We start from the raw sequence: 12788 nt of genomic DNA on the forward strand, positions 1-12788 counted from the left end.
AGCAAAATTGGTCTCAGCTCAAACTGAGTTTATTGACAGGAGGACTGACCAAGTTAACACCGGTGCTCTTTTTACACAGTACTTCTCTTTCTGAAGCAAACGTTAAAATCAGATGCTTACGAGGAAGAATTACAGTCACATTAACAAATAAGAAGACTGTTTTCATTAGGTCTGTTGTTTTATATTGTTTTATCAGCACTTCTGTGCTCTACTGTACCAAATACAGAAGTGCTTGTGGGAAAAGGGTTAAGCCACAGAAGAAATTAGCACACAAGTTACCTCCACCTGTGATTGTGTACACTTGGCAGAGAATATCTGACTACCAGTAAGTACTTACAACTACCACAGGCTGAGCCTATGGGTACTAACAGCTCCTACAGACAGTGGTATTGGAAAATGCACTGCAAATATACACACATTCATTTTGCCCCCTGAAGTCAATTCACCTGTTTCAAAACCACATAGCTCTTAAATTTGAGCGACACCTTTCACTGCTGCCGGACAACTAAGTAAGCATGACAAATTATTTGGTTAATAAACATCTCTCAGGTTTGTTTTCTTAATTTAAAACCTTACTCACTTGTTTTAAAATTACAGTATTTAAGGAGAAAAAAAAGAGGAGGATAAATTAAGCTGTTCCTTCACTTTCTTACTTTTAGCTAGAAGTCACAGGCTCACAGCATGGCTGAGTATGCCAGGGCCCTCCAGATTCATCTGGCCCAATTCCTATCCCAGCAGAGCCACCCAAAGCAGGCCCACATCCAGGCAGCTATTGTAGATCTCCAAAGAGTCTCCAAAGGCTCTGGGCAGCCCTACATTATTCATTTTTTCCTGTTTTTTCCAGATGCCCTCAGCAAATATGCCATACTTTAGTATTTTCAAGTCAAATGCTTAATTTAAAAGCTAAAGGGAGAAAAAAAAAAAACCCTAAACCCAACCAAATAGAAGAGACACTCACCAAAGTTCAAGGTAGTTGTTTTTCCTCCGTGTCACAGCTTTGTCACATCTTTTGGTTCTCAACTTTCACTTCCATCTGTATTTATCAGAACATAAATTAATGTTAAATGTTTTCCTTTATTATCTTAGTAAAACTTCCAGTATTTGCAGCTAAACAAATGATCTTACCTTAGCAGTTTCCAGTGCAGTTATCTTCCTCTCTGGTATTTTGTTACACTTCCAATATTTGGTTATGCGAATAGTTGCATCGTGTTCCCATCCCTCTGGTTCAAAGCATGCCAGGTATGCCATACTGTGGCCACATTAAACAAAAGATACTATGAAGTTTTCAGTACTAACCATCACAGTACACAGTGTGGAAAAGCTGTAGTTCAACAGAAAAACAATGTAAAAGATACTGAAAAAACAGACATTTTATTGAAGGGGATGGGGCCATGGAGAGAAGAGAGCTTATGAACTTTTCAGATAACAAATGCCTAAGATTTTTTCCCAATCTACTGCACATGGGAAAGCTCTGTAAACCATCACCTTTGCTAGTCCAGTACTTCTATGCACAATGGACCAAGTCTCCATATATCTAATGTTAGCAGAAACTACAGGTCTTTGGCTTATTTACTAATCCCAATAAAATACCTCCGGTAGGAAATCAGTTTTATTAATAAGTACACTGAATATCATAAAACATTTGCAATATACAGTTTGTACAGTAATACACCATTGTGGATCTACAAAGGTTGGAGCTTCTTTCTTTTTGTATTTTTTTCATATTACACAGTTGGCTCTTTATCATCTCTCAACCTCTTTAAATAAATATTTAACAAACCATTTCACTTCTAATAATGGAAATAACAGTGATAATCAGCCAGGCTGCAAAAATGCTACAACAAAGCCCCTTTCACCCGCCAGTCTTGAGACAGCAAATCCTGCAGTTCTTCTTCATCTTCGCTACCAATATCCTCATCCTCTTTCTCTTGTGTTGCTCTTAATCTCATGGCTTCCTTACACTTCTCCTTTATCAGATCCTGGCGGTTGCGCAGAAGCTCAACACGACGGTAACATTCACTGTTGACAAGTAAACCATTTATTAATATCTGTGGTCTTTTTGCATTTTATTATTATTATTATTTAACTGTGATGGATCTGCTTCTACAACTTTGAATATGGAAAAGCTTAGCAGCTTCCCACCAACTCTTCATTGGAGTCACTCCAGCTGGATGAGCCCATTGTGCAACATGCTGTAGGGAACCTGCTTTAACAAGGGGTCACTCTGGATGATCTCTAGAGGTCCTTTCCAACCTCAACCATTTTGTGTGCACAGCAACTAAAAATGCTGGTTCACCTTCTCTATATTAATTAAATAGAAATAGACCAAAGGAGGAGAGAGGTGTGGTAAATTCTCTAGCAACGAGATGTAGTCCAATGGAATAGTTTCAATATGACCACATATTGGTTTAAGAATAACACAACCTCAGTCTTCTTCCACACATCAGCATGGCCATTCATTTTGGTATTTTAGTGGTCTCTGAACTAAAGACAAAAAGGCATCACAAGCATTCAGGTACTTTATCAGCTTACTGAGGACTACACTAGAAATTCATTGAGTAAATGAAGGTGCTGAGTTACAGTTTTCTTCTTACTTACAAGTTCTTATCCTCAAAATACATTTTTATAACAATAATTCTGGCCATTTTAATAAGATACTTTGCTGAAAATCAATGTATCAGCTCAATTTAAATCAATCTTTGGGTTTTTTTTTTTCATTCCTGTTTGCTTGGAAGAGTCAACAAGGATGGATTAGTGTCTGTATCCTTCTTCCCCTTGTATATTCACAAAATGATAACAGGCAGCCAGAGGTTAATGTTTTCCTCAGTGTTCTAATATGAGTGTCATACTGATTTGATTTTGATTTCACATTTAATTTGAAACAGTTTGCAGTTGAAGGCAGTAAGAACACAAACAGCCTTGAAGAGTTTCAGGAAAAAAAAAAAAAATATATGGTAACAAACTTGAAATTACTTTGCACCAAAATTGATGTTTTTATCAGGTATCCTGAGGCTAGAGGGAGCCTTTCTTTCTCCTTCAAATATTTAGGCAATTAACAAAGGAAGATTAAAAGTTAAAGATGTCTTATCACTCTAGTCAGTGATCCATTACTGCTGAAGAACAAAGTCTGATAGAAAAACTGATTTACTTACATCTGCTCATCAATTTCACCAATCTGACGATCCAGTCGTCCCTCCTCGTCTTCTTCTGCCACTATTGCTTCTGAAATCTAAACAAGTAACACTCTAAGAAAATTCATCCTGAACTCCACTGACATTCCTTTCTGGCACCTGTGTCTTCCCTTCCTTCCCTCTACCCAAATCAAGTGCCTCATAACTGTCAACCTGCTACACAAATACACCTTCACACAAGATTCAAGGCATATACAGGAGGAGACCGGTCTGGTTTAATTACAAATTGAAATGTTTATTCTTGAAACTAAAATTCCAGAGTAGTTTGGTTGCTTTGGGGTTAACCTTTTGAATGTCTCCATACTCCACTATTTGAAACAGCAACAACAAACCACGTACATTCAAAGTCTGAAGTTGAAATTGGAGCTATACCCCAGTACTTGAGACTCAGTTACACAAACCTGTTGAAAGTATTGGTTGAGTTTTCCCTCTGGATCCCAAAGTATTTCTAACATGTTATTTTTTTCAGCATATACTTTCTCAAATCTGAATGTCTGGGAGATGCTATGCAGTCAATGGTCCACGCATAACTGAGAAGATTCCTTCTAAGATGAAGAATCATACGAATGGCTAATGCTAGTAAAATGTACCCACTACTGCTTTTGTATGAATATTTCCTCTGTTTATAGTGCTGAGCGCTTTAAAATGAGCAATGACAATTTTTTTGCACCACTTTCTTAGCAGTTGACGTAGGAATGATTATTTACAATAAAAAAATTTTAAACTGGCAAATATTCAAGGGAAACATTGAGAACATGACATATCCTTAATGATAGTTTTACATGGTGTGAAAACAGAGAAAAAGCTGTTCAGGAAGACTTACCATGCAATGCTATACAGTAAAAAAATGGAAGTTGAGAAAAAGTGCGGTCAGCTTCCATCTCACATACACAAACTTTTCTGTCCCCTTCCCAGGTTTTATGATTCCTTTGCAGTACACTTGAGTTAACTATAAACCCAGGTTACTTACACATTCTATAGATCCTTTTCCAAGAAAGATAAATGAGTGGTGGTATTTTTTGTTTGCTTTTTGCTTTTTCCTTTGAGGTTAAAATAACCATCTCATCTAAAGAAGAGCCCATAGTTATGTCTTGTTTGGATACAGAACACTGATCTGAGATTATATTATATCTTCTTTAAATGCAGTTTAATAAATGCAACTAAATATACGATTGACTGGTTCACCATCAGAATTTGTTTCAGCTTAATTTTCCTCGAGTGGAAGAACCATTTGCTCATTTATAAAGTGCATTTAACCATACACTGCATTGCAGACAAACAGCTGACAAATGCATGTCAGTCATTTCACGGAGCTGCATGAAACTGTTTTTCTGCTTATTGTGTATAGAACTTAGAATCAATAAAAATAGACTCCATTACTTACTGTGTTGACCTGTCGCATTGCCTTTTGAAATTCATCCCATTCCTTGTCCATCTGATCCTTTGGAGCATCAACTTTTCGCACCTAAAGAACATGAGAACACAGGGTTAGTGATGATTACTGCCCAGCGAGACACTGGAACACTCTAAAAAACTGGAAAACCAGCACAGGCTGGGCTGTGCTAACAGGTCAGAAAATATAGACATTAGGAAAATGAAATAACGGATATTGCAGCACCACAGCTGTTTTGGAAGAAAAAATCTGACTCTGTTCTTGGATTTAAACAAGAAGCTTGAATTTATTAAAGAATAACTGACTAAGAATGGATGGTATGAGATATCTGGACTAACAAGAATGACTAATCCCATTGATTTAATAATCTATAATTTTACTATGTAAATTGATAACCTATGAATTCTTCCCCTGTTCAGTCATACACTGGAGCTATCACACAACTCAAAAAGTAGTAAACTAATTGTTTTCAGCATAACCCAAAATGTTAAGTCCTTGATGTTAGAACAGTCTGACCACACTGCAACTGAATTGATTGGCTAACAGAAGAAATAAATAGCTACGTAGCACTTTTATTTAAAGATTCCGTAAAGCTTTTTGTTCCATGGTAGACAGCATGGGACTGATAAAGTAGGTGCAAGAATTGCTTTAAGATTCACAAATAAGGTAATCAAACTCAGACTGTGCTTTCAAGTAAATTTGATAATCTACCTGCATAACCAAAACAGCTCAAGGTTAGAAGCTGTGGCATGCTTTGCATGTCAGCAGAGAGATAAAGCCTGGCTCTGGACAGGATAGAAATCACATAGCTAGGAGAACTAAGCAGTTTGTACAGAAACACTCATGACATCTTACCACATTAGCTTTTCTTTTCTTCATTCCTCTTTTTGATAACACAACAATCATCATTCAGTAAAGAGGATGGTTTGCTATGTTTGGTTCTGAGTGATTATACAAAAATCCAGTAGCATGAATTATGTTTATAGTATATATTAGAAGCTTCCAGGCAAACTACATATTGGGAAGTCATCATTTCTTTTTCTGTTTTGTGATTACTTTTATCATGTGTGTATGTACTGTGTTACTATGCATTGTGCTTGTCCTTTGTAATTCATAATTATCTGTATTTCTTACAATAAATTTAAACGCTAAAGATATTTTTTGTCAAACTCAGAATTTATATATATGCTTCCTAAGCTGCTGATGTAAAGAACCAGCACGTTCCACGTTCACAATCTCCTCTCCAAGAAGCCAATTCCAGAAACAATTATTTTGTACATGACTTCAAACACACAATCACTGCAGTCACCCCAATGTGATGTCACAAACATTTTCCTTCCCATTCACGCTAGCTAAACCTAGGGCTGATTAAGAAGAACAGCTGTAAATCAATTTCAAGAAAGCCTAACGGAACACATACCCACTCATACACGTTATCAGTTAAGGAAATGACTAAGGAAAGGCTCACTAACCACTATCACTACATCCTCCCAGATATAAGCACACCGTCCTCTCCCTTATAGACATTCCCACTTTGTACAAGCTTCCCACACCATGGCACAACTCCCTATTTACTATGTCTTTTCCAGGTCTTTATCTCAATAATCAAAAAGTCATTATTCAGACATATTTACTTCCACCACAGAGCTGTGTGCATGAGTGGTGCTGAAAGAAACCTGCCACAGCAAAGAGACACCTGAGCTTGTGATTGTGACAGTGGGATTAAATGAACATTATACACCGAATCATATTCCAACTTAGATAAACCAACAGATAAACCACAGTGTGAACAAGAGAAAGGCACTGAAGGAAAACAAATAAAACCTTGTGTCAAGAATGCTGATGGAAAGGACAGGAAAGCCATGGAATCTGTGTTAAATGATACAAAACAACATCACCACCAAAGAAAAAAAAGCTTTATATTTCAAACAGCAGTGTATATTGATTGTAGTTATTGTTCAGTACTGTGCGAGCTGAAGGAAGCCTGAATGAAAGTGACCAAATTCCAAGATTTTAAATGGCAAATCTTTGGAGAATGGCCACTTTATCTTTCCGGAGCATGAAAAAACCCACAGCAATAAAGGATGAGAGCTGAAAGCCACATTCACTGCTGTAGTCTGCCAGCACTAGAGATTATGCTGCTTGCCATCATCTATCTGTCCTCATTCCAGTAGGTTGCATAATATCATTGCACAGTAACTCCTGTGTTTTTCATGGGGTCTCTCAGAGGAGAAGATGTATATACACATTGGGAGAAAATATATATATATACTCAATTCAGAAGCAGAATGGGTGTACAAAAATTAGGTGAAATGCTTTTCCTGGGATGGCTCAAAGAAATAACGGATAGACCAGGTCTCAATCCAGCACTTACACTATTTGTTTCACACTGTCGTTCCACGAAGGAACTGCAATTAAAAATATATTCTGAAAGACATTTTAAAACCCTCTACACATCTTTTCATGCCTTTTAATCAATATAGAATAAACTTGCTTAATGATTTTCTTATATTCTGGTACAACTAATTACTGGCCAAGCATCCTAGAAACCTAGAAAATCATTATAACCCACAGAAATAAATCCAGCAGCAGAAAAAGGTCTGCTTACTTACTTTTGCATCCACTTCAGGGTCATCAAAGAACCCCTCTGGCAAAGCCTCAGCAGTGTTCTCTTTCCTGAAATGTTTGATTATGATAATTCCAAGTTAGTGCTTTAAAATAACCTCTTTCATTGTGGATTTATAAAACAGTCAAGAATAAAATCCTTAATTCTTATAGAAGGACCAAGAAACGAAGGAAGTTTTTTTTATGCCTATGTTTTGCCCACAGGATTTGTTTCTTTACTTTGGTCTTCACTATCTCACAGGAAACTGCAGAGACAGGTTTGAACTTCACTGCCAAAACAGGAGCTGTAGCTTAGGATTCCCAAACTATCTGTTTGAGAAATACATATCAGACATTTTCATACAAGTCTCTACTTTTGAAAGGCCAAACCAATGTCTGAAAAAGCACAGAAGTGAGCTGAAGAGCTCCTAAAAAAACAGTGAACATTTTTCTTTAAACAGTTAAAATCGGACACTAAGCTTCAAAAGCATCAACTATTAAAACTTGCAAATAGAGATGTCTAAAAGACACTGTATGACACTGCTCCTATCTGTAACATGCAACATGCTTTCCTATGAAATATATATACAAGCTATTCCAAATGCAATTCAACAGTATGACAAATTGTAAAATGACTGTAATCTGTATTTCCCAGGATGGTAATGTTTGTTAACTGCTGCCGAATTTTACAGTATTCCATTTGCCTGCTTACCGTTCTACTATCTTCTCTTGCGTCTCTGGTTTCTGTATGGATCCTGAATGCGAAACTACAGGAGCAGCTGTAGTTTTGCTGTCAAAGAAGTCTAAAAGAAAGGGCAGAAGCCTATGAGCAGAAAGAACTGCTTAAACTTCTATACAAAAATCTGAGTAGACAGGAATTTAGATTAATACCTTACTGAATCAAGGGAAGATAAGTTACACATTATTCTACTTGGCAGCCTCAAGGAATTACAAGAAGCAATAAACCTGCTGAGAAAACAATGTGCAATAACAAACCAGACAATCAAAAAAATCTCTTCTTTTTCTCCTCCCATTAGCATACCCCAACCAGCTAACAGCGACAATCAGAAAATTAAACAAGAAACTTTCCATCATCGATGGAGTCAATAGTAGTCATTGACAGGCAAACACCAACACTGTAAAGTTCAACAAAGATACCGGGAGCTGTACCCGGGATGCAGTAATGCCTGACACAGATACAGACTGGGAATGAATGGCTGCAGAGCAGCTCAGCAGGAGGGAACCCGTGGATGCTGATGCCAGTAGGCTCAGCATGAGGCTGCAGCATGTCCTGGCAGCCAAGGAGCAAACCACATTATGAGGTGCATGAAACACAGCACGGCCAACAAAGGAGGTGATTCTCCTACTGTATTTAGCACTGCTGCAGCTTCACCTTGAACACCATGTGCAGGTTTCACAATATAAAAAGGATATTACAATATGAAAACACCTGCAGAAGAACAACAAAGCTGCTAACAGGGCTGGAGGATGTGTCCTGTGAGGAGAGGTTGAGAAGACTAAAGCTGTCCAGTCTGGAATAGAGGCTGAGAACAACCTCATCACTCCTTGCAGCACCCTGACGGGATGCAGGATGAGGTGCCAGGCTGTGACCTGGTCACTGATGGCAGGACAGGAATAGCATAAAGCTGCCAGGGCAGGGTCAGGCTGGGCATTAGGAAAAGTGTCTTTAGCATGAGGGCAGTGAAACAAAGGAGCACACTTCCTAGAGTGATGCCCCATGCTTCTCAGTGTTCAAAAGGTATTTGTATTATACTTTAACTTTTGGTTAGTTCTGAAGCAGTCAGGTAATTGGATTCAATAATCTTTGAAGATCTCTTCCAAATAAACTATTCTACTCTACTCTTACGACACAGCTTCTTCTTACTGCACCACCTCATTCATCATTACCTGCAGGCAGAGAATTAGATATTACTTCTCGAGTTGGAGGTGGAATTTCAGTTTTGTGCATAACAGAAGATTTGTTCGGCTGATCTTGTTCCTCTTCTTCTTCTTCTTCATCTTCATCATCATAATATCCTGACAATAAACTGGGACCAGGAGCTTTCGATAACTGCTTGTTTGTATTTTTGTGCTCTGCTTCATCAAAAAAATCTGCTGGTAGCCTAGTAGAGAATACACAGTGCAACAAAATCAGTTTGCCTCTAGCATCTGCATCCTATTCAGTCTAAAAGACCAAGTTGTTCACACATCCTATACAGTATTACAGTATGCTGAAGCATGCAGTTAACAGATGTAAGCACTGTCTGAAGGTAACACGACTGTTGCTTTCTTCTGAAGTTCCCCAGGAATGTTGAGGTTAGTGCTGAAAGATGTTTCCATTACGTTTTTGTATTAGAATACTCAATATAAGAAACATTAATAAAAGTATCCTACAACAAAGTGAGCTTGGAGGAATGACAGCTTCATTACTTCTACCTGTAGACTTAGAGTTATCTGCATCTGTATAGCTGCTATTAAATACAAAACTCATAGCTCAGCAGTCACACAAACGTCACTTAAACCTTGAAATCCTTCATGTCTAACACAACTACTTATTTTGGGTTCCTACTGAAGCTCAGAAGTGCAGGCTCAGCAATGAGAAAAGTCAAGTTTGCTGCAGGTCTCCAAGTCAAATATTTTCCTCAGTTGTACCCAAACATAATCATATTGATCAATCATCAGTAATCAGAAAACCATTCAAGTGCCAGTTTTACACACACACACTCACATGTAAAATTCCAGCAAGGTAAGCATTTTTTAGAGTCAAGGTAACACCACCTAATATCTACACTAAATAACAGTTTACCCTGAGAAAATGTTACAGGAGATCTCACGTGGCATTTGCCCATCTCACACTGATGTCCAAACACCATTAGAAATCTTACATGGGAGTAAGACGCATAAATCCAATCCCTTGAATTCAAATACACTTATTGCTTTGCAAAAAAGTGCTTACATGAATTTTAAGTAAAATTATGTCTTAATGAAGACATGTTAATGACATTTGTTCATGGTTCTTGATACTAAATATTAAAGATATACTAAAAGATTTGCCTTCATTTCAATCATCTACTTGGCAGTAAAGTATCATTAAAGATTGGAGTGCATATTGCAGTATAATTATTTTCATTACAGTAGACTGCGTAATAATAACACACATTAATCCTTGCAAGTCTGATAGTGAGAGCAAAGAGACTTCTGATTCATCACAGATACTGTAGTTAATACTATCGTTTTCTCATCTGCCCAGAAATATTGCCTTATTCAGGAATATATGCTTGCATTAGAAACTGAGCAGAAGCAGGAATTTGCTGATTTAATCTCCCTTGGCTAGGAGAAATGGGGAAGAACAGGATGAGAAGGTTGAAAACCAATACAGGTACAAACAAAACAATAAGTGGAACAGTCTACTTACCCAGATGTAGATGTGGATGTATGTGGCTTGTCATCTGTACCTGTAGAACAGCCAAGAGCCAGTTCTTAGCACCCATGTTTTTAAAACAAACTTATTTTGCTAAGTACAACAGCAAATTCAGAAAGTTAGAGATTATTATCATCATCATCTATCAAGACTTGCAAATTAAACCCTTTATTACTATCAGGTATGGCAAACACTACAGAGAGTTCCAGTCCTACACAGAGAATCATAGAATTGCTCAGGCTGGAAAAGACCTTAAAGATCATTGAGTCCAACCACAACCTAACCATAGCACCCTAACCCTAACAACACTGCACAAAATCATGTCCCTGGGCACCACATCCAAAAGGTATTTAAACACATCCAGGGATGGTGACTCAACCACTTCCCTAGGCAGCTTGCTCCAGCCTTAGCAACCCTTTCTGTAAAGAAGTTCTCCCTGATATCCAACCTAAATCTCCCCCAACACAACTTGAGGCCATTTCCCCTTGTCCTGTCACCAGTGAGAAGAAACCAACCCTGCTATCACTGTAGGCACCTTTCAGGTATTGGAAGAGATCAATAAAGTCTTCCCTCAGCCTCCTTTTCCCCAGAATAAACTGCTCCAGTTCCTTCAGTCTCTCCTCATAGTGCACAATTTCCAAGACCTCCACAAGTCTTGCTGCCCTTCTTTGGACCTGCTCCAGCATCCCAATCTCCTTTCTGTACTGAGGTGCCCAAAACTGAAACACACAAGATTTTATGTTAAGTTTGTAGTGATTGCTTAGGCTCTTGCACTCACTTAAGCACAGTGTAATAGTTTGCCTTATGGTACTTAATGTAAGACAGAATAGTAAAAACACCCCATGAATACAAACCACAATGAATATTTTAACTCAATGGCGCAGAGAGAAGGAGATAAACTACCAAGCAGATCAGTGAACTCATAGAGCAGACTTTTTCCCCTTCCAGCAGCAACAGGCTGACATTAACTCAACAGTCACTAGCTCACACAGCGGAGCAGAAGAAAACCAAGCACTGAAGATGAAAAACAGCCAGATTCTTGCAAGTGCTTGAAAAGCATTCCCCCTCTTTACCTTTTGATTTCTTTAATTGTGTACTTTCTGCATCGGCAGTTTTTCTCTTGACAGGATGAGATGATGTGCTAGCAGCTGAACCACTCGCTGCCTGCTTCGCACCCTTTAATTCCGCAACTCTCTGTAAAGAAACACTTTGTTTAAGAGGCTTTCCTACCAGGAATGTTTAGCAAGTTTAAAACCCAATTCCTTCATAACACGACGCTTCTAGGGGCTCAGTGACACGATGTGGGACCGGAGCAACACACAGAACCTCACATCCCACCCCTCACAGACCCCAATCCCTACCGTGTGCAGGCCTGACACCCAGCAGCTCCGGCTGCCCGCAGCCCCCCGGGGAGCACTCCCCAGCCCCTCGCCGTTCACCCACAGGCGACCTGGGGGTCTGACGCCCTCTCACCTCTCGGTGCTGCTTTCCCAGGACGTGAGTCTGCCACAGCAGCTCGCTCTTCACGGGGGTGCTGCACAACGTGCAGCTCAGGTGACCCAGGCTGTTGTACGTGACGACGCCGTTAAGGAAAGAAGCGCTGTTTCTCCGCCTACCTCCCCCCGCCCCTCAACGCTACCTCCCCTCAGCCGGCAAGAATAAGGGCTGAGAGCCCTCCCCGCCCGGCCCGATGAGGATATTTAGCAAAAGGCGATTCGATCCGCTTCTTGTCCGCGTTCTGCCGCTTCTTCTCCCGCATGAGACGCCGCAGCTCCTCCTGCCGCACCTGCTTCCGCCCCGCGCCCACCCCGGCCGCCGCCATCTTGTCCCAGCAAGCAGAGCGAGGCTGCGGCTCCTCCTCCTTGAGGGCGGGGCTAAGGGCAATGGCCGCCCACAGTCTGGGCGGGGTGAAGGGGGGGGGGGGGGGACTCCACAGATAATCCCTCTTTTTGCCTCCAAGTACCAGATTATCAAAAGCACTATGTAAAATCTTCCAGTTAACCCATTTGAGATGTATTTGAGATTGAGATGGCTTTGAGATGTATTAAGGATACCCCCATACGGCTTCACAAAAAGGGCTACAACTAACCGTTCCTCTCTGTAACCTTGAAGTGTTGGGATAATACAGCATCACCAGAATAGCTATTCTATACAAATTTACTAATTACTGTAACAGAAT

General features: G+C 39.5%; 2 protein-coding genes across 17 annotated transcripts in view; one reads left to right on the top strand and one right to left on the bottom strand.

Moving 5' to 3' along the window:
* LOC107309443 (poly(rC)-binding protein 3-like) overlaps positions 1-5741 on the top strand; it is a 465303-nt gene extending 459562 nt beyond the window's left edge. For all 15 annotated transcript variants that reach the window (XR_014943608.1, XR_014943605.1, XR_014943607.1 and 12 more), the window contains one exon: positions 3661-5741. Coding sequence is in view for 11 of the 15 variants with exons in the window: in XM_085540380.1 (XP_085396506.1) it covers positions 3661-3721 (61 nt within the window). In the remaining 4 variants the exon portion in view is untranslated. The remainder of the gene's footprint in view (positions 1-3660) is intronic.
* Positions 1353-12457, bottom strand: LOC107309444 (zinc finger protein 830-like). Of its 2 annotated transcripts, XM_085540402.1 has the most exons (11): positions 12310-12457; positions 12083-12182; positions 11683-11803; positions 11145-11328; positions 10604-10643; positions 9097-9311; positions 7901-7991; positions 7197-7260; positions 4576-4656; positions 3153-3229; positions 1353-2019 (listed from the first exon to the last, which is right to left on the bottom strand). In XM_085540402.1, exons 4-11 carry the CDS (start codon positions 11293-11295, stop codon positions 1836-1838), a joined length of 903 nt encoding a protein of 300 aa, XP_085396528.1. In that variant the 5' UTR covers positions 11296-11328; positions 11683-11803; positions 12083-12182; positions 12310-12457; the 3' UTR covers positions 1353-1835. The 2 variants fall into 2 exon arrangements, with proteins under 2 accessions (XP_085396528.1, XP_085396527.1); XM_085540401.1 differs by lacking the exon at positions 11145-11328.
* Positions 12458-12788: the final 331 nt, after the last annotated feature.

Source organism: Coturnix japonica, chromosome 2 (assembly GCF_054131305.1).
Source record: "Coturnix japonica strain WE chromosome 2, WE-NBRP24, whole genome shotgun sequence".
Taxonomy (NCBI): domain Eukaryota; kingdom Metazoa; phylum Chordata; class Aves; order Galliformes; family Phasianidae; genus Coturnix; species Coturnix japonica.